The 23,716-nt window shown below is 36.2% G+C and overlaps 1 protein-coding gene across 1 annotated transcript in view; it reads right to left on the bottom strand.

Annotated features, from left to right (window-relative positions):
• Positions 1–23,716, bottom strand: part of ARFGEF1 (ADP ribosylation factor guanine nucleotide exchange factor 1) — a 145,948-nt gene that overhangs the window by 48,869 nt on the left and 73,363 nt on the right. Inside the window, exons 15-23 of the mRNA XM_004697529.2 lie at positions 20,260–20,371; positions 19,425–19,630; positions 19,077–19,161; positions 15,172–15,343; positions 12,127–12,278; positions 9,826–9,954; positions 8,518–8,676; positions 8,001–8,151; positions 2,636–2,726 (exon numbers count right to left, since the gene is read on the bottom strand). Coding sequence (XP_004697586.2) covers positions 2,636–2,726; positions 8,001–8,151; positions 8,518–8,676; positions 9,826–9,954; positions 12,127–12,278; positions 15,172–15,343; positions 19,077–19,161; positions 19,425–19,630; positions 20,260–20,371 — 1,257 coding nt within the window. The remainder of the gene's footprint in view (positions 1–2,635; positions 2,727–8,000; positions 8,152–8,517; positions 8,677–9,825; positions 9,955–12,126; positions 12,279–15,171; positions 15,344–19,076; positions 19,162–19,424; positions 19,631–20,259; positions 20,372–23,716) is intronic.

Below are 23,716 nucleotides of genomic sequence, written 5' to 3'. Positions count from 1 at the left end.
GAGTGCAACAAGGCAACAACAGAAGGTAAAACAATGTCTACAACAACAGCTATACACACATATGCATACATATATAACCGTATGAATAGTTCAGGGTCTGTTTGTTTTTTTTCATGTGTGCTTTCCAGTCAAGTCTGATTGGGTGCTATGCCCCGGCGTTGCCTCTATCCCTGAGGACCTCACTGCTCTGCTCCCTCTGCTGCTCTGATGCATGCCCCCAGGGGCTGACGTTCAACCCAGTGGTGAGATGGGTCAATGAGGAATGTTGTCCTGCGGTGCGGCCCGTGGTCATCTCCGTGCATCACTGTTCTGAAAACGCACAATGTCCCCAGGGCTCAGAGAGCCAGGATGTGCTCCACTCTTTCCTTTTCTTCCCCTTCCCACCTCATTGGCTCACATGCGCTCCGACCAGACCAGTTCCCCTTCCCTTCTTCCCAAGCTGCAGCTTCAGTGCTGTCCTCTGAAGTGAATTCCCCCTGGGGGAGGGTGGCCATCTAGCTAAGAAACAACAAAACCCACAAGGAAGAAGCATACCAGCCTACCCCAACACGAATGCTGAAGACAAAGCGGGTACATAAGCAAATGCGGTGAAGAAAGCTGATGGTGCCAAGCTGTCAAATTACACACAATCTGGGGTCCAAATGCTGGAAGATAAACAAGGGGCCATCTAACTGAGAAACAACAAAGCCCACATGGAAGAAGCACACCAGCCTGTAAGATGACAAGGCGGCGGTGAATGGATCAGGTTATCAGGTATCAAAGACAAAAAAAAAAAAAAAATCATAACATTGTGAATGAGGGGGAGTGCAGAGTGGGGACCCAGGGCCCAGGGAAATTGGACATCCCCTTGCAGAAGGGTTGCGGGGAGGTGAGGAGCAAATCGGAATGCAGTGTAGTTAACAATGAAATATGCAATTTTCCTCTGATTCTTAAATGCTTCCTCCACCCCACTACCATGATCCCAATTCTACCTTACATATCCGGCTGGACTGGAGGAGGTGCACTGGCACAGACAGGAACTGGAAATACAGTGAACTCAGGACAGGTGAACCCCCCAGGACCAGTGGAGGGAGTGGCGATGGCGGGAGGGTGGAGGGAAGGAGAGGGAGAAAGGGGGAACAGAGGACAAGGTCTACATGTGGGCTCTTCCCTGGGGGACGGACAGCGGAGAAGTGGGTGAGGGAGACGTGGGATGGGGTAAGATATGATAAAATAATAATAAATTATAAATTATCGGGGGTTCGGGTGGAGCAGGGAGGGAGAGGGAAAAATGAGCTGAAACCAGGGGCTCAAGTGGAAAGTGGGTGTCGTAAGAATGATGAAGTCAACATATGTACTAAAGTGCTGGACACAGATGCCGTATGTACAGATTGTGATGAGTTGTAGGAGCCATTAATAAAATGATTATTTAAAAAAATTTTTTTCAAGGAAAAATTTCTAGGACAGTGGTTCTCAACCTTCCTAATGCCGCCACCTTGTCGTATAGTTCCTCATGTGGTGGTGACCCCCAACCATAAAATTATTTTCATTGCTACTTCATAACTGTAATTTTGCTACCGTTATGAATCGGGCGACCCCTCGGAAAGGGTCGTTTGACCCCCAAAGAGGTTGCGCCCCACAGGTTGAGAACTGCTGTTTAGGAAGTATGTCCAGGGTCAGCAGCCACTGTTCTGTCTGTACTCAGAACAAAGTGTTTTATAAAAAGTAAAATGATGATGGCAACATGAATCTCTAGGCCATCAAGAAAAGATGACAACATATTGTTTCTATCCATTGTAATTAAAAAAATAATTTAAATATCTGTTATAAAATGCTAAGTTTTGGTTGCGTGGACATTTATCTGGGAAATAAATCATCATCAGAAGAGCATTAGATGCTCTATATACTGGGCATTTTTACACCTTCTGAAACACACCAAAAGTTCCAGTTAAAGAAACCATAATATGTGTTTTCATTTAGAAAACAAAGTAAAACATAGTAATATCTATACTGTATACAATGCATAAATTCAAAAGAATTTTCTTTCCAAAGAAACTTATAATGAGAATTGTTAGAAAAACCCTTTACTTTTATTTATAATGCAGTTAAATAGCAGGGACCCAGAAAGACAAATTCCATTCCACTTTCACAAGAGATCATAAGGGGAATATGTTTTCTGAAAAAGAAATAAAACATCTGTGGTTCCTTTTCACCAAGGTATCCATCTCCCCAATTCCCACTAGCATGAGGAGCTTTAAAAATTTTATGGAGACGTTCCATATCTTCTAAATCCATCTTTCCCCCAAACCTTTTGAACCTCCCTGTATTTATTAGTAACTTACAATTTTAAACATGGTTTTATATGTTTTTTTAATGAAACCTCTTTGCATATTAGTTTCATGTCTGTTATATGCACTGTACTATTTACATGGGTATGCTGCATATAGAAATATGATGCATTTTTATACTTCCTATACGTTATTATTTAAAAAGCAAACTATAGATACTTTTACCATTTAAATCACAGTAGACCATATAGAGTCTTTGATTACTTTATAAAAATTATTTTGGGAATTTTTTTTCCCTTTTACTAAGGCTGAAATGTTATAGAATTTAAATCTTAGCCATGTGAAAGGGAATAAAATAAATAGCTTACCTATCTACAGCAACAACAACACTCTGAGAACTGGTTTCTCCAATGGATTCCTGAATACTTGCTATTTGCTTCCAGTCCACGTTTCCTCCAACTACCACACATAAAAGAAAATCATTCCAGTTACAAAATAATTCAGCGGAAGAGAGAATACACTCATAGTTCTGTAACACATCTCTGAAATTATTTTCATACTCAGAGAAAAAAGACTCTGAGCGAGCAATTCCTTTGGCATCAGTGACACTTACCTAGGCCAAAGAAGCTTACTGGGCTAGACGAAGAAGGATGTAGTCATAGTTACAAAGACATAACTGTTTGCAAAGATCACACAAATTAGGAAGCTGAGAATTCAGATCACAATACTCACGACATTAGGCTTAATGTTTAAGAAACACAGACAGCACTGGCCCAGTTCCAACTATAACTTCTGAGGATGATCCCCAATCCCATGTATCTAGATTACTTCAGCCATTTAATCTCTAGTGCTGTTTACAACAGCTTACTGGAAATTTCTACTGGTCTGTTCTAATATCTGAAAATTCAAAGGAAGTATCTATCTTTCAGAAAAAATGGTTCCATGTTTTTCTAAACTTGGGGGTCATCTTTAAATTCTTTTTCCCTTTCGAGTCTCAATATTCAATGTCACTAAGCCAGAAGGATTTTACTTCCAATCTATTTTTCACATCATCCATTTATTTCTACTGCTACTTAAATTTAAACTCTTGCAATTTCATGTCAGGATTATTGAAATAGTATCCAACTAATTTCTTTGCTGTTAATTCCTCCCCCTTTTTATCTCATATTCTCCTGCCAGATTATTTTTCCTAAATCATTACTTTCATTTTGCTAATGCCACTTATCAAATGCAGTACAAACTTCAGCCTTAGGCACTTCTCAACATTCGTGCCATCCTTCAACTATCTGAAAATTATCTATGAAGACCCAGTTTGATTTCTCAATGAAGGATTGATTCCACTTTATTGTTATCACCAATCTCTGAACTAACCAAACCCCCAAACCTGTGGGAGTTGATTCTGGTTCACAATGACTGGGTTGTACATTAGGGTTTCCAAGGCTGTAACCTTTACAGAAGAGGTGACTACCACATCTTCTCCTGCTGTGTTGCTAGTGAATTCAAAGCACTGACCTCACAGTTCACAGTCCAGCACTTTATCAACTGCATCAACAGGGCTCCTCCTTTCCTTTGACTAAACACTACTCAAACTAGAATTTCTTTCTTAGTTTCATATACATTACTTTAGGAGTCCAATGCACTGTCCATTCAGCTACAGAGCCACGTCTTATAAGTTAATTTAGATGTTTGTGTTGCCTTCTCAACCAAATGAAAAGCGATGCAAGTTATGACTCAAGCCATAAACAGAAGAAGCAAATCTAAGAATTTTCCTTCGAAGTTAGAAGGGCAAGACTTCAGCTCATGTAATTTGGACATGTTATCAAGAGGGCAGTAGCTGAGAAAGGTATATTTCATAGAGGAGTCAGTGACAAAGAAGACCCTTAATGAGGTAAGACTGACATAGTGACTGTACCAATGAGTTCACACTAACAATGCTTAAGATGGTGCAGGGCCAGGTAGTGCTTCATTCTGTTGTACTTACGGTTGCTGAGTCACAACAAGCTTGATGGACCTAATAACATATTGTTCAAAATTGAGCACATAGCAGGTGATCATCAAGTGCGTGTTTATCAACCAGATATTCAATAAATGTCTTTCTGGCAGCAAATATGCCAGGTAACATTATTAAAACCAGCTGGACTCTAATTCTATTCCAGGAATTGAAAAATGGGATCATCTTTCACCAAACTGTCAATTTATCAGAAGAGATAAAAATACTGACAACCAACTACAGTATAATATAGTGCTTAATTTATGGTTGAACTGAACTAATTACTTAAAACAGAAGTTTGCTGAACAGCACTAATGATAGTAAGGAAAAGGCAGGGGGGGGTGGGAGTTTGCCTCATGGGAAAGCATCACATAAGATATTTATTCAAGCTGAGCTTAGAGAGATGATCATAAGAAAGGGAAGCATATAATAAGAATTTCAGGAACAGCACAGTAAAAGCTAGCAAGTGCACAACATCTCCTAACAAACTTTGTGTGTCTATGGCAGAGGATTTGATGGGGAACAGAAAGGAGAGAGAGAACAGAGATGAAGGCAGAGGGGCAGACTAGAAAGATGTGACGATCGTTAAATGTCATGTTAAACATACTCCTTTAGAAAGCAGAAACCCAGAAGACCTTTTAGAAAATTGGCAAAACCTAATTTATCTTCAGAAAAAAAATTCTGGTAGTGTCTGGAGAACATATTCAAACAGCAAGTGAATGTTACAATCAGGGACCAATTAGTGCGTCTATTGCTACAATTTATGAGAGAAAGGAAGAGGGCTTGAAATAAATGGCAGAGAACTGGAGTGGTAGGGAAATAATGTCACCCAACTGCAAATGTCTAGCATGTTATAGGAGTTTAATGAAAAGAAATCCAAAAGGAAAAATAACATCCATCACCATTTAACTTCTTTTACTTATCAACTAGATGTCCTTTTACTGAGCTTTGATATCTTATATTTAGATATAATAACCTGTAATCTAGAAGCATACTTAATAGAATTTAAGAATACATAAAATGTCTAGGATTCAGAAGAAACCATTTCATAAGCATGTAAAGTCTTTAAAGATTTACATAATTAGAAAATGTAATATATTCATAGTTTGTAACCAAATTACTCAAAAGCGTAATTATTTATACAAACTAGTATACAGAGAGAACGCAGAATGCATGCTGTAATTATTCATTTATATAACCAATCTAGTATGCATATAATTAAAGCCTAATGTTTATTTATACCATATTTTTAATTGCGAATTTCCTTTTCCCAAATATAAACAATTTTTTTTTTAAAACATCCTACAGAAAGGCAGGTAAGTATATCCTCAACCCCGAAATTTGGTCTCACAAAATATTTGGTCCATGGATACTAGGACCTAACAATAAAAATCACACATGGATTAAACTGGCTTATCTGTACTTACCCTTCTAAAGCTTAAACTCTGCCTTTAGGATCTAGCTCAAGAAAGCTGTTGTCTGCGGAGGTGAGCACAGATAATCAGAAGGAGACATCTATGACATGGGATGTCTGATGACCAACAAAATGGTTCTGAAGAGAGAGCTTTGCTCAACAGAGGCCAACTCAATAAACCAGCTTTGTTCAAGGGAATAACACACTTACTTGAAAGATGAGAGATCTGAACAACCAAGATTGAGTTGAGAATGGAGCATGAAATAGATGCAGAAGAGAGAGGCTTGGAAGTCTGGACTGCCTTTGATTTAAAAATCTAAAATATATTTATCTTTTTATAAATTCACTGTATTTGAAAGAAAAGACAGACATCTCACACGCAGTTATGTCCAAAAAAGTACCGCTATAAAATCACAGATATCTTTCTTAATCAAATGTATCATAATGTGAAGCTATTATTTCTCAACATATTCTCCCAGTGTTTTCAGTTCTTTAATTTCTTCCTGAAGAATTCTGCACTCTTAGACTTACCACAAATGGCAGTAGGGGCATCCTGGAGAAACTCAAATTGTGTGTCTTCAATACTGAGTTTGGGGTACAAAGGTAAGTCTGAAGGGGTGAGATTAGGGCTGTCGGGTGGATGGATAGGGTTCAGTTTCCTTTCTATCCTCAACAAATGAGCAGGTGCACTCTTGAAAAAATTTTTGAGCACAACTTTCCTGACCTCGTTCTCACCAGCGCAATGTTCATTTTTCTTAAAACGTTTTCCTAATCAGCCCTTGTAGTTTTCCTGTGTCCTTTGAGACCATCAATCAGGATTACCCTCTTGGAATTATCCCAAACAGTTGCCAGAATCTTCTGGGCTGACCCCATTGCCTTAAATTTAACTAGCCCAGCAGATCCCACAGAAGCCACAATGTATAAACTTTGTTCTACAGCTCATCTCCAGTTAAAATTCACTCTATTAAATTATCTTCCTTCACTTCCATCATGTTTAAAAGACCAATAGAAAGACCAGCTCTGTGAGGTGGCTAATTTTTACATGCTTTTGGCACACTTCAAACTGAAAACTGGCTGAAAATTGAAAATGCCTAAGCAAGATCTCAACCTCAGTAGCTAGAGCACATCAATGGTGTGTCTACATTCTTCTTCCACATGGGTCTGGACTTCAGTTTCTTTACTTGTTGAAGTTAAAAAGACTTCCCCTCTTTTGGTTCATCTTTGAGGTGTTTCCAATTTTCCTTAAAATACTTGATCCATCTACAATTTGTTTTATGCGAGGGAGCATTCCAATACTCTTGTTGCAAGTTATAATGATTTGAGAAGATGTTTAAGTTACCATAAAATTTTGTTATCACTCCTGCTTCAGAATGTTTTTTAACCCATCACCATAAGAATTTTTTGAAGACACCCTAATTAGTCTAAGACAAGTGCATTACTGAAGGAATTCATCTGAAGGCATTCACTGATCAGAGAGACATGTTTAAACATGCTTTGTTTTGAACAAACCTGTATAGGATATATACAAGGAGGCTCCAAAATGTTCATGGGAAAATGGAATGAGAAGATAATAGAATTTTGCCAAAATTTTTTTGAAGCTTCCTCAACATTATAGGCAGGTGTCATATTTTACTTGACTAAGTATTTCAGAATGTTAAATAATCCATTGATGATGTATTTTTAGTAAATCAATTTTTGTTTCTCTACTAGCTAAAATTGAATCCCAGTAATTTGTACCTATTCTTTATTTTGGCTTGCCCACACTCTCTAGATCTCTCCAAAGCTATTGAATCAATCAATGCACAATCATATCACTTGCCAGTAAATATCTTTCATCTGTACTTTCTGCTACCTCCTGGAGCAATTGTAGTTCTAATGTTCCAAGTTAGACTTTCATGTTATAAAAGCCCCCATATGCAGGTGGCTCAGGCAGTTTAAATCCTGCTGCTAGATCACCAAGTTATTAGGTCTACATCTACACTTATACCAGGTCTACTTAACTAAAATCCTTAATTCAAATTTAAGTCAGATGCCCACTCTTAAAATCACATAATTTCAGAACGCACTTCACTCCCACCTTCCAGGTGGAAGATAAAGACTAAGAGTCATTAATCTTACATAAACCAGGCTTGGTAAGAAATATCTAGTTTCCAATAAAGTCAGCTTCAGCTTACATTTTACTGATGAAGTTATTAGCCAAAGGGCATTTTGTCTTATTCTAATGGATTGTTAGAGCAAAGCTATCTGTAATGAGCATGTTCAAGATAGTTTTTATTTTTCTTAAAGACAGTTTTTGATACTTCATAAAAACAATTTTAAAAATTCTCACCTAGTCCTAGGCCCACAAATTCATCAGGTGCCTGATCTTTTGTTCCAGTAAGAGATCCTTCTCTGCCGCGCACTGTTCCAGAAATGTACCGGGGCTTCACTCCAGTTCCTATAAGCTGTGCCAGCTCCAACTGACTGATGCACTTCAGAATCTTAATTACAAAAAAATAAATGCAAATAAAGTGTTAAAAACATGATACCCCCAATAAAATGATTTTTAAAAATGAAATATGCGCAAAGGTGATTGATACAATTGATACATGGGTTGTTGTCAGAGCTGTAAGAGTCCTCAATAAAACGATTTTTTTAAATGTCATGATAAATAGTGAAAAGTGTGCAGCAAGGACTTAGCAGCCAAATTATGTCAATATAAAAAGTAAACGCACTTATTCTAAATATAAACGTAAAAAAGTAAATTCACCTCCTCCCAAACACTTAAATACGTCACTGATCAAATATTTAGTATTAGCTCATTGTATATACCACGCTGCAAAGGTAAAATTAAAAAGTGCTTATACCTCATGCCATGAATTTCCTAAATAATTTCCATCCGTATGAGCCACTGTGATGAGTGTTTTTATTGTGTCAATATTCTTCTGCTTCATTTCAGTAATACCAGAACTCACTGTGAGTAAGGTAAATCTTGCCAGTGCCTGGACATACGCATCTCTTTCCAGCTATATAAAAAAGAGAATTGTATACTTTGATGGTCATAAATACAGCAGAGAAACCTCTCATTTTCTAATGGTAAGCTCTGTTTACATTTTTACAAATTATTAACTGACATTTTATGAATTATATGTAATACCCAAATCACTGCAGATTTTTTTTTAAAAGATGGGTGAATAATGCTGAAGTCACAAATTCTTAAAATCTAAGGATAATATAGGAGTCAAATTAAAAAGAGACTTTAGGGACACTGAATGTGTAGATAATTTAAAAAAGTTCATTGAGCATTTAAGTTTCAAGTACTATGTGGTCCAGCAGAAATCTGACTTGCAAATTTGCTATTTTTACCCACTATAACTAGGCTGGTGTTTTTTAAGCCACGACATTTATTTAAATATGAAGCGAATTGTATAAAAAATTTTGGCCAAACAGATATTAAGTACGGCATAAAAATTACTACCAAGGACAGCCTTCATCAAAAAGTACCTAGAGGACACTTGGTTCCTATAAAAAGAATATTAAAACAACAACAACAAAAACCCTTTTAAATAAATAACCAAAGATAACTTGCTCTTAGGTTTAGGAAAGGTTACAAAGTGATATAAATGTATCATAATATGAACCAGTAGGTTTGATCATAAAACATAAGATATTAACATTATTATATAGGAATTAAAAAGTCTTATGGATGTCTTCAGTAGCTAATATTATAAAGAACAAAACTACAAAGCCAAAAGGAAGCAAATTCCCTGCCATCGACTTGATTCCCATTTAGCAGTGGTCCTTTAGAGCAGAGCAGAATTGCTACTTTGTGTTTCTAAGGCTGTAAATCTTTACAGAAGCAGAAAACTTCATCGTTCTCCTTGGTTGCGGTTGTTGTTTTCAACTTGTTGCCCCACGGTTAGCAACCCAACTCCAAAGCTACTATACCACTAAGGCTTCTTCCAGAACTACAAGGCTAAGATGAATTTTAATTAGGTCAACATAGAATACTCCTCCTTCCATCATAGTTTACCAGTTAAGATTCACTTAAATTCCATCATAAATCCAAAATGAATTTTCAATGTCAAATATTTAAAAATTGGAATATAAAAAAGAACACTAGCATAAACAATTTACATTTTTATGACTAGCTACAAAGACAAAACTTTTGTTACCTGAATGCTGAAAATGCACGCAATTCTGATTGCACATCTTATACCTTCCAGGCAAAGAGAGGCTACTTCAGTATCATCACAATCTTGTAGCCCCACACTGAATGCAGCCAGAAAAGGTGTCCAAGCCAACTAGAAAAAGTCCAGATTTAAAATGTTATGAGCAACAACCAATCATTAAAGTGATGGTAACAAGATAAGGGTGGGGAAGCTTCAAAATTTCATGAGAAAAAAATTCCGCTATCTCTTACCATATATACTCATGTACAAGCTGGGTTTTTCAGCACATTTTTAATGTAGTTTTTGTGGTAAAATTAGGTGCCTTGGCTGATATTCGGGTCGGCTTATACTCAAATGTATACAGTAATTTCATTTTTCATTGAACCTTTTGATGCCCCTTTGAATGTTTATTTTTCATAAGTTCTATACAGTAATAGAAAAGCTGAAGAAATTCTGGGCAAAAAAAGGAAACCAAGTTCTTGGCATCGTTTTTTTGGAAAGCTTTTTTTAGATACAGGGAATAAACTATATAATGGCTACCTAGACCTAAATAATTTGGAAAGCCAGATTTCAAATTCAGTGATTAACCAAGGCATAGTTTAAGCATTAAAAACCCCAACCCAAACCACACCAAAAACAAACCCAATGCCACTAAGTTGATTCTGATTTATAGCGACCTTGTGTATAGTTTCCGAGGATATAAATCTTTACATGACTGGATAGCTATCTCAACTTTTTCCTGGTAAGCGACTGGTGGGTGTGAACCACCACACTTGCTGGAAGGAGTCCAAGACTTATCCAACAGTGCCACAAGGTTGCCTAGGTTAAGCATGACATCTGTAAAGTATTCACACCAATAAAAATGGGAACAGCATATATTCTTAAATTATGTTAATTTTCTGGACACAAATGATGTATGTACGGATGGTGATGAGTTGTATGAGCCCCTAAATAAAATGATTATTTAATTTTAAAATTATGTTAATTTTAACCCTGACTTCAGAATCTGCTCTCTGAAAGCTTTGCCCCTTGCAATATTTCACTAGTTATTTATTTCAAGTACTATCATTTTAACCATCATCCTACTTGTAAGAATTACATTGTTCTTTCTAAAAAATTGTTACTGAAAGAAAGTCTTTTATATTTTAAAATAAATCTTTTCACATTGAGACACCAATAAAATCTGTTTCCTTGTAGGACAATCTACTAAAAATAGACCTCACATTCTTCTTCCTTACACTGTAGATGCCAACAAACGCTCATATTTTATCATCAGAAGTATTAATAACTGGTTAAGTTGTAATGTGTAACAAGCAAAGTGACTTTTGACTACTAAAAACCCTAAGTAACAAAACATATTCATATGCATGCACACACATGTAACAATACCACATCTGATACAGAGAACAACTGCTGCTTTAGTTAAGATCATGAGCAAAGCAACAACATATCCTTAGAGTAATGAAAGTGAAAAATAAGTTAAACCAGTGTGGTATAGAAATGACCACTGGAATTTTAAAAGATCTATAAAGCTTATAGCACTACTGCAGAAAAGAAAATTATCAAGCACTTTGCTTCTAACTTTAAAAGTTTACAATGAAGTATTTATATATTTTTTATACAAAAGAACTATACATGACAGTACCTAGCTTAGAGTTCTAGCTTTGATATTTATTCAGTCTCTCGGAATCATGTAATCTCTGAACCACTACTGCTACTATGGAGAGATGATGTGATAAACACGAGGGGTACTCCTTTCAATCTACAAAGTAACACATAAGAGTACCAAATCTTACATTCTTTTGGAGAGACACACATCTGGAAATCTGTGTTATATTTTATAAAGAAAAAATACAAATGGTTCTTAAGCCAGTTGAAAAATGTTTAACTTCACAAGAAATCAAAATTCCAATTTAGCAAGGATTTTCCCTGGAATAAACCCCTGATTTTGAGTTACTGCTGATTCACGACAATCTCATAACTTTGTTAATTAATAAAAAATATTATGTTCATTTTACAGCACTGTAGTATTCTTTGAAATCCTGGTGGTGCTGTCAGGGAAAAAATAGATTGCTAACCACAAAGTTGGTGTTCAAACCCACTAGCAACTCCTTGGGAGAAAGAAGAGGCTGTCTGCTTCCAAAAAGACTTATAGCCTTGGAAACCCTATGGTTCACCATGAATCAGAAATGCCACCACGGCAGTGGGCTTTTTTGTTTACCACACCACTATAGTCTCTTTAAAATACTTGGAATGAACTCATATATATGTATACTGTAACCAAAAATCATTAGCTATGCTTACCTTAAACATGGGCCTCACATGCTCCAAGTGTGTGGCACTTGTAAAAGGTGCTTGGACGTGGCTCACAGCCTCCATGAGCGCTTTCGCTGTCTTGGCCATCTGCTCCATTTCTAAGTTATACAGAAGTCTTCTCTGTTTTTCACTGGCAACATCTGAAGCAACAAACATTATTACCATTTAAAACATGTTTCTTAAAAAAATGAAGTTTTGATGGCTTGCCTACGGAAATTAGCTAAAAATAAACCTAGGAAAGTCAAACATAAAAAACATATTGCATGATTCCACAGTTATAAAATATCCATAGCAGGGAAGTCCATATAGACAAAAGCAAATGGGTGGTTGAGGGGCTGAGGACTCGGGGGAATAAGAGGTGAGTGTTGGACAATACAAGTACGGGGGTGGTTCCCCATTCTACCTTACAAACCTGGCTAGACCAGAGGATGTACACTGGTACAGATAGGAACTGGAAACGCAGGGAATCCAGGGTGAATGATCCCTTCAGGACCAGTGGTGTGAGTGGCGATACTGGGAGGGTAGAGGGAGGGTAGAAGGAGGGTAGGTTGGAAAGGGGGAACCGATTACAGGGATCTACATGTGACCTCCCTGGGAGACGGACAACAGAAAAGTGGGTGAAGGGAAATTGTCAGACAGTGTAAGATATGACAAAATAATAATTTATAAATTATCAAGGGTTTATGAGGAAGGGGGGAGCAGAGACGGAGAGGGGAAAATGAGGAGCTGGTGCCAGGGGCTTTAGTGGAGAGCAAATGTTTTGAGAATGATGAGGGCAATGAATGTACAAAAGTGCTTTACACAATTCATGTATGCATGGATTAGGATAAGAGTTGTATGAGCCCCTAATAAAATGATTTTAAAACAAAAGTATGGGGGTTCCTTTAGGGGTGATGAAAATGTTTTGAAACTAGACACAGGGTTCAGATTTTTTTTTTCTTTTTTAACATTTTATTAGGGGCTCATACAACTATTATCCCAATCCATACACACATCAATTGTGTAAAGCGCATTTGTACATCGTTTCTCAAAACATTTTCTCTCCATTTAAACCCCCGACATTAGGTCCTCATTTTTCCCCTCCCTCCCCGCTCCCCCCTCCCGCATGAGCCCTTGATAGTTTATAAATGGGTATTTTGTCATATCTTGCCCTGTCCGACGTCTCCCTTCATCCACTTTTCGGTTGTCTGTCCCCCAGGGAGGAGGTCACACACAGTTCCATGTAATCGGTTCCCTCCTTCCTACCCGTTCTCCCTTTACCCTCCCTGTTTTGCCACTCACACCACTGGTCAGGGTTCTGATTATACAACACTGTGATTGCACTGAATGTCACTGTATCATTCACTTTGAAATGTTACTTTTATGTGACCTGAATTGCACATCAATTAAAAAAAATCCTGGAGTAGGAGCTGGGAATATGCAGAAAAGCTGGGAAAAAGAAAGAGATAAAATATTGTCCTTCACCTCACAGAAGGGTCACAAGGAAGGGATCAGCCAGCCAGGGTGCAGTACAGCACTGACGAAACATACAACATTCCTCTAGTTCTTTATGTTTCCTCCCCCCACTATCATGACCCCGGTTCTACCTTACAAATCCAACTAGACCAGAGCATGTGCACTGGTACAGATAAAGATCTCAACAGAATCCAGTATCAATAAACCCCTCAGGAACAGTAAAGGGAATAGCGATACCATGAGGGGGGGTGAGGGGGAACGGATTACAATGATCGATGTATAACACCCCTCCCCACCTCACCCAGTGTAATGAACAATAGAAACGGGTGAAGCATTCATGGGGGAAGGGAGGACAAACATGAGGACCTGATACTAAAGGCTCAAGTAGAAAGAAAATGCTTTGAAAAGGATTGCAACACATGTACAAATGTCCTTGACACAATGGATGTATGGATTGTTATAAGAGCTGTAAGAGCCCCAAATTAAAAAAAAAAAGTATATATAGTTGTCAGTTAAGGTACTGGGAAAATGACCCAAATAAGCGGTAGGTGAGTAGCACTGAGAGATAGAAAGCAACAGTATCTTTAAACCATGCCTGAATGGTATCTCCTCACAAATGGATTACCTTACAAATTCTACAATTCTACGTTATCTCTCTGTCCTTGTTTCTATAAAATGACATAGAACTTACTAAACTTTCTTAGAACATCCTCCCTCATTTTTTTTAAAGCAATAAGACTAGTTAGATGAGGGAGCCTCAAAAGTTCCATTTTTCCATAAACTTTTTGAAGCTCATTTATATTCCATTATTTTGCCCAACACACTCTCCCACTCCCTCACTCATATTTGTATCTCATATCACACAGAACTTCTTGCTTTTCCCCGGCAACACAGGTTTCCCAAGTCGTAGTCCTCAAAAAAGGCAGAAACCTCTTTCCTGTATTAGTTACATTCTTGAGTTGCTCCCCTCACCTCCTACTGCAATCATATTTTAGCTCTAGTTTAATAACCACTACCTACATATCTAGACAGCATCTATATGGTGGGGCCTGGTTAGATCTAGGGATGTTACAGTGACAATTTAAGGTCTGTCAGAAGTAGTGATTTAAAAAAAAAAAAAGAAAAGTAGTAGTGATTTCAGGCTCCACAAACTTCCAAATGATCTTAACTTTCTAAATCACTACTCCCTACATCCAGCTGATGGTGGTATGCTGCTTGTAGATGACAAGGTGGCAGAAACAAAAACTGATGAGAGCTCAGGGCTAATAAGTAGCATAATCAATTTCTTTGAGTTCTGAATTTTTGTTAAGACTGAATTCTAAATGGCAAGTATATATTACAGGCACACTAACACTGGTAGATTTTTCCATTAATCACTGTTCTGTGCTATTTTTCTTAAACAGGTGAGAAAAAAAACCCACATAATCAGATCACCAGGCTGTATATTAAGGACTTCTCATCAAAACAGGGCTCTATCATATTTATACGATTACTTAATTTTAATTCAAGTGAAAATACTCTTAAGAATTTATATATTCTCCCCTGAACAATCAGGACTCCATGGACCAGGATACTTACTTTGCTTACTCGACTTTGTCGGGATGGTGAGTTCTTTAGTTTCTTTCATGGATATCTTTTTCCCGGCTATTTCATTGTAGATGGCTGACAGATACTCTTCAGGAAGGTCTTTGCTATCATTGATTCCTCTATTCATCTTAATGTACTGCTCCTTTGTCATTTTATTTTTAACCTAGATACAAAAAAACATTATAATTCCTAAAGTTAACACAACATTTTCACTTGAATTTTAAGAATTCAAATAATCACCGTAAGCAAGATGTTAGAAATACTTTGAAAAGTAGAAAATACCAACAAAACTTACATAAAATGAAAAAATGAAGTCACTGGATAGGAAGACAATATAGAAAAGACCTGCATTGGCATACACTCTGAATGGACATGCAGTTAGAAATGAAACTAAAAAATGAAATTATTTTTATTTGGCTATGGTCAAAGAGCTACAACCAGAGTCTATGAAAAAGATTCAAATCAAAAAAAAAAAAGAAAAAGATTCAAATCATAGTTCAGAAGAACATATAAGTATTGTTAGTGATTTAAAAGTAGGATTTTATATAATAGTAAATAACAATTATTAAAATTTATTTAAAACAAGATCATTTTTCCCAAGCAACTCAAATGATCTTATGTGATTTAGACAATATCCAGTATACTCGGATGTTTTGCTTTGTGTAAGAGAACCCTGAACAGGAATGTCCTACAACATATTCTGATAAAGCTAAGGAACACAAATTTGGAGTCTGTAAGATGGTACACCTATTACAACAATCACACACACTGTTAGCTTAAAAAATAACTGTTGGGAATTCGTGATGTTCAGAGGATATAACCTCTGAATGCATGAATTTATTTATTTCATGATACACAAATTTATTTAGTTCAGATTACTCTGCAAAGAGAACTTTATGGTGTATCAGAAAGGCTGGTTAAAGGTACATTTCCTAAAAAATGGAAAACTATTACCATAAAAGTTTTAAAATATAATGTATTATTATTGCAAAGACAAAAACTATCATAACTTTAAATTCTCATCTGGAGTCATAGCTCTGAAAAAAGAGAGGGGTTTCATTCCAAGTGCTAACACTTAAAAAAAAAAATCTTTTTTTGACCCAGGAAAAGCGTAATAAAACCACATAGGTGCTGTCCCCTTACGTGGCTAAAAGGTGATTCAGGTCACCTGAAAATGTAAAGCCTGCCATCATGCAATCAGAAAAGCTGCAATAGCAATAGAGTTTGTTCTAATCTAGGTTAGGGTACAGAGGCGAGGGTCCCAGAAAGTCCCTCAAGTACTCAAAAGATGCACTGCTCAAACAAAACCCTGCTGCAGTGGGATTTTGGACGTAGTACAAAACATAATCCTATTTTTTGGCTCATGTTATTTCTAGTTCTGACTTATTCTTATTTCCTCAAATTATGTTATATATTTTTAATTCTTAAATTACTTAAAGTCAATTATTACTACTAATGAACAATGTACACAAAAATAAGCATGTTATAAATAGACCTCAAAACTTTTCTAGATTAATTGACTTATGGTAGATATAAAAGGTAACCTAAAAATAAATAGTGGAGGTAAAAAAAAAGATCACAAGTTCTTGCATGTGAAAATTCATCTATTTTTTAATTTAAAGACAATTTTAGTTTTAAGTAATTCCTTTAAAGTGCCTGTATTATTTTTAAAAAGGTATTATTTAACTTGCTACACTTCATATGGTCCTTAACATGAAATCATCTGAAGTCAAGAGAATGGTATCTATTTTCTAATAGGCTACTTAGCTTCACAGAAATTCACAAGTTGTTCTACAGCTGCAGGCTGTGTGCGAGCACATGATTCTAGCCAGTAGTCTGACAGCAAAGAGTATGACAAGAACCAGTTAGAACTGTGAGACTACAACTACCAGCACATGTTCTATGGACAGAATTCATGAAGACAAGATACTGTTCCCAGGGTAATAACTGGTATGTGATCTGAATCTTTTAACAGACAACACTGGGTGCTTACTCAAAAAATACATGAGAGAAATGTTTGACAAATTAAAAAACAAAACATGTACATAGTAGAACAAGATAGAGCACAGATGCAATATAGTATCAGTTATTTACATAACTAAAAAAGATTAGTGAGTAACAAATAATAAATACTTTAGGATTGACCAGGGGTCAGCAAACTTTGAAATGGAATAGCAAATCCTGTCTCTCAGAGCCATAAATATATTTTTACAAACAAATGAAATCACCATTATCCTTTAAATTTTTTCTAATTTAGTTTAGAGACACAAGCACATACGGAAAGAGTCATATGTGGCTTGTAAGCCAGTTTGCCAACCCCTGGGTGAGGCAGAATAATAAAAGACTAAAAATTCGTTATGAAGATATCTAAGACTGCTTTCCCTAAGCATGAAAAAAAAATTCACACTGGACAATGAAAACCCCAAAGATCAGCTCCTTTAACTATACTGATAACAACATGCCAAAGGCAAATCTATAATTTAAAAAAAACCCCAAACTTTCTAAAGTCTATATAAAATCTAATAAATCTGGGGTGTGGCAGGGGAGATGGGGAGCTAATAACAAGAGTAAAAGAGAAAAGGAAATGTTCTAAAACCGATCGAAGAAATAACCGTACAACTCTTCATATATGACTGAACTACTGAACTGTATGCGTGGACTATGTTCCAATAAAACTATCTAAAAAGGAAAAAAGAAAATCAAATCAATCCTTGATCTATGCACAGTTACTGAAAAGTGGCAGGTAAAAGTGGAATTCCAGTTCCAAATCCCTTATTATATGTTTGACAAATATTTCCCTATTAACCTTCCCTTAAACCAGAGGTTCTCAACCTGTGGGTCGAGACCCCTTTGGGGGTTGAACGACCCTTTCACAGGGGTTGCCCGATTCATAACAGTAAGCAAAGTTACAGGTTACCTAGGTAATAAAAGGCCAAAATATATTTTAATTTTCTAATACATGCCATAATAAAGGAAATACACTTAATTTCACACCCCCCAAAAAATGTTTTATACTTACTCCTAGGTTGCACCAAAAAATTCTTATAAACAGATTGATGCTATAGTTATATTTAAAGTCTTTACCCTTTTTAGAGGTAGCAAATTAAAATGAGAAATCATTTCTAAGATGAAATGGTAACTGAAATTTGCTTCTAAATAATGCAGGAGAGGAAATGTATACGGACAAAACAAGATTGGACATAACCTTTTTACAGTGGAAGCTGGGCAACAGGCTTATTACCCTAATTTCTCTATTTTTGAACTTAAAAACCTTTAAAAAAAATCAAACCAAACAACAGACAGATCTATAAGTTGAACAATAACACTAGGGAGGTACACAGGTCTTAGAAGAATCAATCATTTGAAATTAAAAAAACAACCAGTATTTACCCAAGGACAAAGTTTACAAGGGTTAGGAAAGTAGGAGGAGTGAAAAATAGGAAACACAAAAACAAAGTGGGTATAAATGGTAATATATTGTAGGACCTGTAATCAATGACATGAAACAAAATGTGTATGGATTGTTGAATGAACACTGATTAGCTCTGAAAACCTTTACCCAATTTATAATAACACATTAAAAAGAAGATGTCTATATAGTGTTTTCCCATGTATGGTAACTATAGGCAGATCTATCATCATCTTCTTAAAGTTTATCTAATAATTTATATAATTCCTGACCATGCAACTGGCAAATACAGGTTTGTTTTACACATAACCTAAAAGTCTCATTAGAACTACTACAGGAAATTTCACTTGTAGAATATATACCACCCCAAATTAAATGCCTCAATTTAGTGAATGCCTTAAACTCTGTAAAATTTCAACTACTACTTTCTTATTGGGTTGAAAAGAATTTAGTTTAAACTGTTCAGCTTTCTTGGAAGAAAACATACCTGTGGACTGTGAAGATCTGTGGTCAACATGATAATTGAATAAGCCAAAACATAAGCAGTATCTGCACTAGCAAAAAGGGTTTGTCTGCAAAAGTAAATGTATCAAATTACAAACGCTTATAGTTTACAGTTTTATTTAAGTAAAGTCATCTTACCCCTGTACTTTTCGTTTTCTCTTAGAGGATATGTTCTATCTCATAAACTTTTACTTTATTATTTCTAAATCGAAGACAATCTAAAGTCTTATGAGGGCAGGGGCTCATGTCCTATTATCTCTGAATTCTCATATGCTCCCTAGCACAATGTCTTAGATATAACTGACAGTGAACATCTGAATTGGAATCTTACCCTTGGTTGCATTCTAGGTATCTTGCAGCAAATTTTTCCATTAATCGATCAATTTTCTGAGCTTCCCCTGGGAGACGGAACCCCTCCAGAAACATGCGAAGGGCTGAAACAAAGTCCTTTCCAGAGAAGTCATGTTGGTCCACATATGCATACATGACTTCTTTGTTAAACTTGTCATTATCTCCCAGGAACTCACCCACCTGAGTCTAATACAAAAAAAACATATGGAAATGTTTATCTCATAAGCATGTTATACTTATCACACAACCATTAACAGAGCAAACAAATCTGTAACAACCACAAGTCCTTGACTGCAGGGCTAACTATCTTAAACATTGAAGTTTAAGATTGACAATGCACTATCAGCCAGTTCTTTGCTCATCAAGGTCGACAGTCTCCCCGCTCTTGGCTCATCTTTGAGGTCTTTCTGACCTGCTTTAGTACATTTGATCCAACTATCGACTGCTGTTTTCTGTGGGGATAGTATTTCCATAAACTTGTTGCAACGCTCCAATAATTTGGGATGATGTCATTTAAGTTTTGTCAAAATTTGCTCTTAGTCCTGACCTTCAAAATGTTTTTTTGCTTAGCACAATTTTGAAAGCTAAGACAAGTATATTAATGACAATGCATATCTATTTACTGATCACAAAGAAATAATTAAACATGTTTTGTTTAAAATAAATCCATGCATGTATGAACTAGAACCCTAGTAGCAATACTTTTTGATTTACCCTTTTATGCTGAGAGTATCTTAAAGGGGTGACAATACGCATCATTAACTTGCATCGCAATTTTATAAAGAGATTAAAATCAAGTAAAACAGTAGTCTTACGGAGTCTAATCTTTCCTCTTGATGTAAGAACTGGGCAATATCTTCAGGGGTAATGCCAAGCATCCCTTGTTCTTGGAGATACTGTATTCCTCTCTTTGGTTTCTTATTAAATCTAGATGATGTTAAGGTTAAAGGAACAGTAAAAATAGAAAATAATTTGTATTACCTAGAAAATCTTAAACTAAGGTAAATTAATGACTGAATAACACTTAAACAAAACAACACAAAAACAGGGGCTTATTCTTTTCTTAGAAAAAGCCTTGACTGGAAGGCTATTCTTATCAATGATATGGATCATTCAAAAACTATTTTTATTATTATTACAGTTTTACAAAACTATTTTTGTAACAATAAGACAAAATTCTTTCACATTACCATTAGTGGTAAACTAGACTATTACAAATATATTCACATACAATGCCAAATAATATCCCTATAATGCCTGAATTTTTAATTTCAGGAAAAAAATGTTTGTTTTTCTTCTTTACTTTCATAGTTATCAATACATATATTAATATATACATTTAATTAAATGTTACAAAAACATCACATTCAGTGTTATAGGGATATATGGATTTAAACAAAGAGGTGAATATTAACAATCTCACACTTTTGGCATATATTCTCCTTAATACTGAAGTATTCTGAATTCATTTAACAAACATTTGATTAGGTCCAAGTTTCCTGCTTTTAAAGTAGATTTTGAATTCTGGAAATAGCTTTAACCACAACATGACAGCATTATTTCCTAAATTAAAAAACCTCTAGGTATAACCAATTATTTTAGAATATAGACAAAATCAATTACACTGACACAGAACACAGTTCGTTGATCTTAGTGCCCTCCCCCCACCAGTCTTCTCCCACCTAACTTAAGTTACTGCTGCTGTTTTCTGTGGCACAGTGTCAATTTCAACTCTGAATGGCATTGTATGACAGAGTACAACCACCAGGTAAGGAATCTTAGGCTGACATCTTCGTAGGAGTAGATTGGCAAGTGTTTGTCCCTCAGAGCCACTGGGTGGGGCCAAACCACCAACATCCTGTTGTCACCTGAGCACTTACCCACTGCTCCACCAGGGTTTCATTCTATTCACACAATGCTTGCTTTTCCCCTGCTCCATTAATTGGAGAACTCTTCCTTATGCTTAATGATTTAATTCAAACGTCACTCTCTTGCTTCCAAATAACTTACTGTCTACTTTTATTTATTAATACATTACCATTAATTCCTTCAGACCCTTATCATCTGCTACCTGGGTGATTGTTTGCAATTTCATTGTCCAGGCCTTCCTTTGCACACTGCTGGCAGTCATCTTTCAAAGGCTTTTTGATGACACCACTTCTCCAGCAGCATGTCAGGTCCATGAGGAAACAGAAAAAATTCCTCTACATGATGACTAATCTGGAACCAATCAACAATCTTGTCTGACCTCCTACCTCTCCTCTTTCCTCCAAATCATTGCCAAGCAGTTCAATGGTCACCGTTCTCCTTTGCCTGTGGGCTGGTACACACACCATTTTCTTAGCCTAGAATGCTTTTCTCTGTCTTCGCTCTCTTTTTTAAATCGTTTTAATAGGGGCTCTTACAACTCCTATCACAATCCATACATGCATCAATTGTGTAAAGCACATTTGTACATTCATTGCCCTCATCATTCTCAAAACATTTGCTCTCCATCTAAGCCCCTGGCATCAGGTCCTCCTTTTTTCCCCCTCCCTCCCCGCTCCCCTCTCTGTCTTCTCCTAATGATTTCCATCCTCAAGTTCTAATTTTGCCACTGCCACATGCACTAATAAAAGGCAGAGACTTTTTTTCACAAAAGTAAACACACTCTCTACTCTGTAGGAGCTGTCATTCTAGTGAAAGAAACACAATTTAAAATTACAATGCAACGAGCTGATATATACTTAAAGTAAGACGCTAACACAGCAGAGGAGTGATTAATTAACTGAGGCCATCATGATTAATTTCCTGGGAGAGATGATTCTTGAACTGAGCTTTAAAGAATGCTTTTATGTATATTTTAAAGCAGGACACACAAAAATCCCAGGCAGAAAAAAAAAGATATGAACAACCAAAAGTATAAAGCATGATATTGTAATAAATAACCACACTGTAACAGTGAAGTGAGATAGTGAAGTAGTAGGTGGTGCAGGAGAATGGAGCAGATCCAAATCATGAAGAGGATTAGAGGCCTCTGGGTTTTATTTCTAAGATCAAGAGGGGATAAATATAAGTAGATTTTCCATCAAAAAAGACTGCTCTAGTTAAGTGTGAAAAAAGTCTTGAACAATATTAGAGAAAGAACAATACCAGAGATTATATTAGTCAAGGCATGATGCAGGGATGGTTTGACTTGATAAAATAGCTATGGAATGGGCAATTAAGAGGAGACAGTCACTAAGATGTTTAAGAAGTAGATTCAACTGGATTTAGTAACACATTATAAGCCAACGGAGAGGGAAAATCTAAATTAACTCCCAGGATTCTAGGACAAAAAAAGGCTGAGATGATGTGGTTAGACGGGTTGGAAAGTTAAGAGTGGTGCCATTGAAAGAACAGATGCTGAAGAGTATTTGGAAATACAGACTGAGGAAGCACTGGCTCCATGAAGTTGAAAGCAAATTCAAATGTTGAGAGGAGGGCTGAAGTCCAGGGGCATCTCCACCTCGAGTTCCTGTGACTTCCTCTTTCACCTCTCACGTGCTCCACATAAGTTAGCAATACCTTGGCAAAATTTTACGAACTTTACACATTACTATTTTTAAAAGATAGTCTGCGCACATGTAGACTGTAACCTTGAATACAGGGACAGTGTCTTCAAAGTGGTTGGTCCACAGCACCAATAATAAACTATGTGTCCGACAATGGACAGAACAGAATGCCAATCGAAATAACTGTTTACACATACTAATATGGGAGTCCTTCAGAAGTGAGGGCTGCTTCCTTCATCTAGTTTTCCCAGGAATAATGTCTTGAGCAGATAGAACTTTGATACTAAATATTAAGTGAACAAATAAAACGAGTAAAGCAATTTAATATAATTTTACAATTTCAAAACTAAGAAAATGTATAAAATTTTATCAGAGTTGTTTTACAAATGGACCTGAATACTGACCCAAAGGTAGTGCTTCAGTATGAGAGAAGAATGCTTTACAGCATATGTAGCAATCTAAGTAAGCTTGTAAGGAGATTTACAATAGCTAGATTCCTAGAGAAAAGCCAAACATGTACATTTTTCTTAACGGCATTCCTTTGAAAGACGAGATAGTTAATAAGGAGGAGAAAAGCAATGTGGTGGCATTCAGATAGAAAGTAATCTAAAAGAAGCCTGATGTACAAAACTTAGTGGGAAAATAAGATCAGATTCTGGTACAGTATTTCAGTTGGATAAAGAAATAATCACTTTATTGATATATAAGAATGAAATCTATAAAAATGGATCAATAACAA

This window comes from Echinops telfairi, unplaced genomic scaffold (genome assembly GCF_000313985.2).
Source record: "Echinops telfairi isolate 266 unplaced genomic scaffold, ASM31398v2 ScPeMD7_1;HRSCAF=3_0, whole genome shotgun sequence".
Lineage (NCBI taxonomy): Eukaryota > Metazoa > Chordata > Mammalia > Afrosoricida > Tenrecidae > Echinops > Echinops telfairi.
The sequence above is the reverse complement of the archived record's forward strand: the minus strand, read 5'-3'. Positions and strand labels throughout refer to the sequence as shown.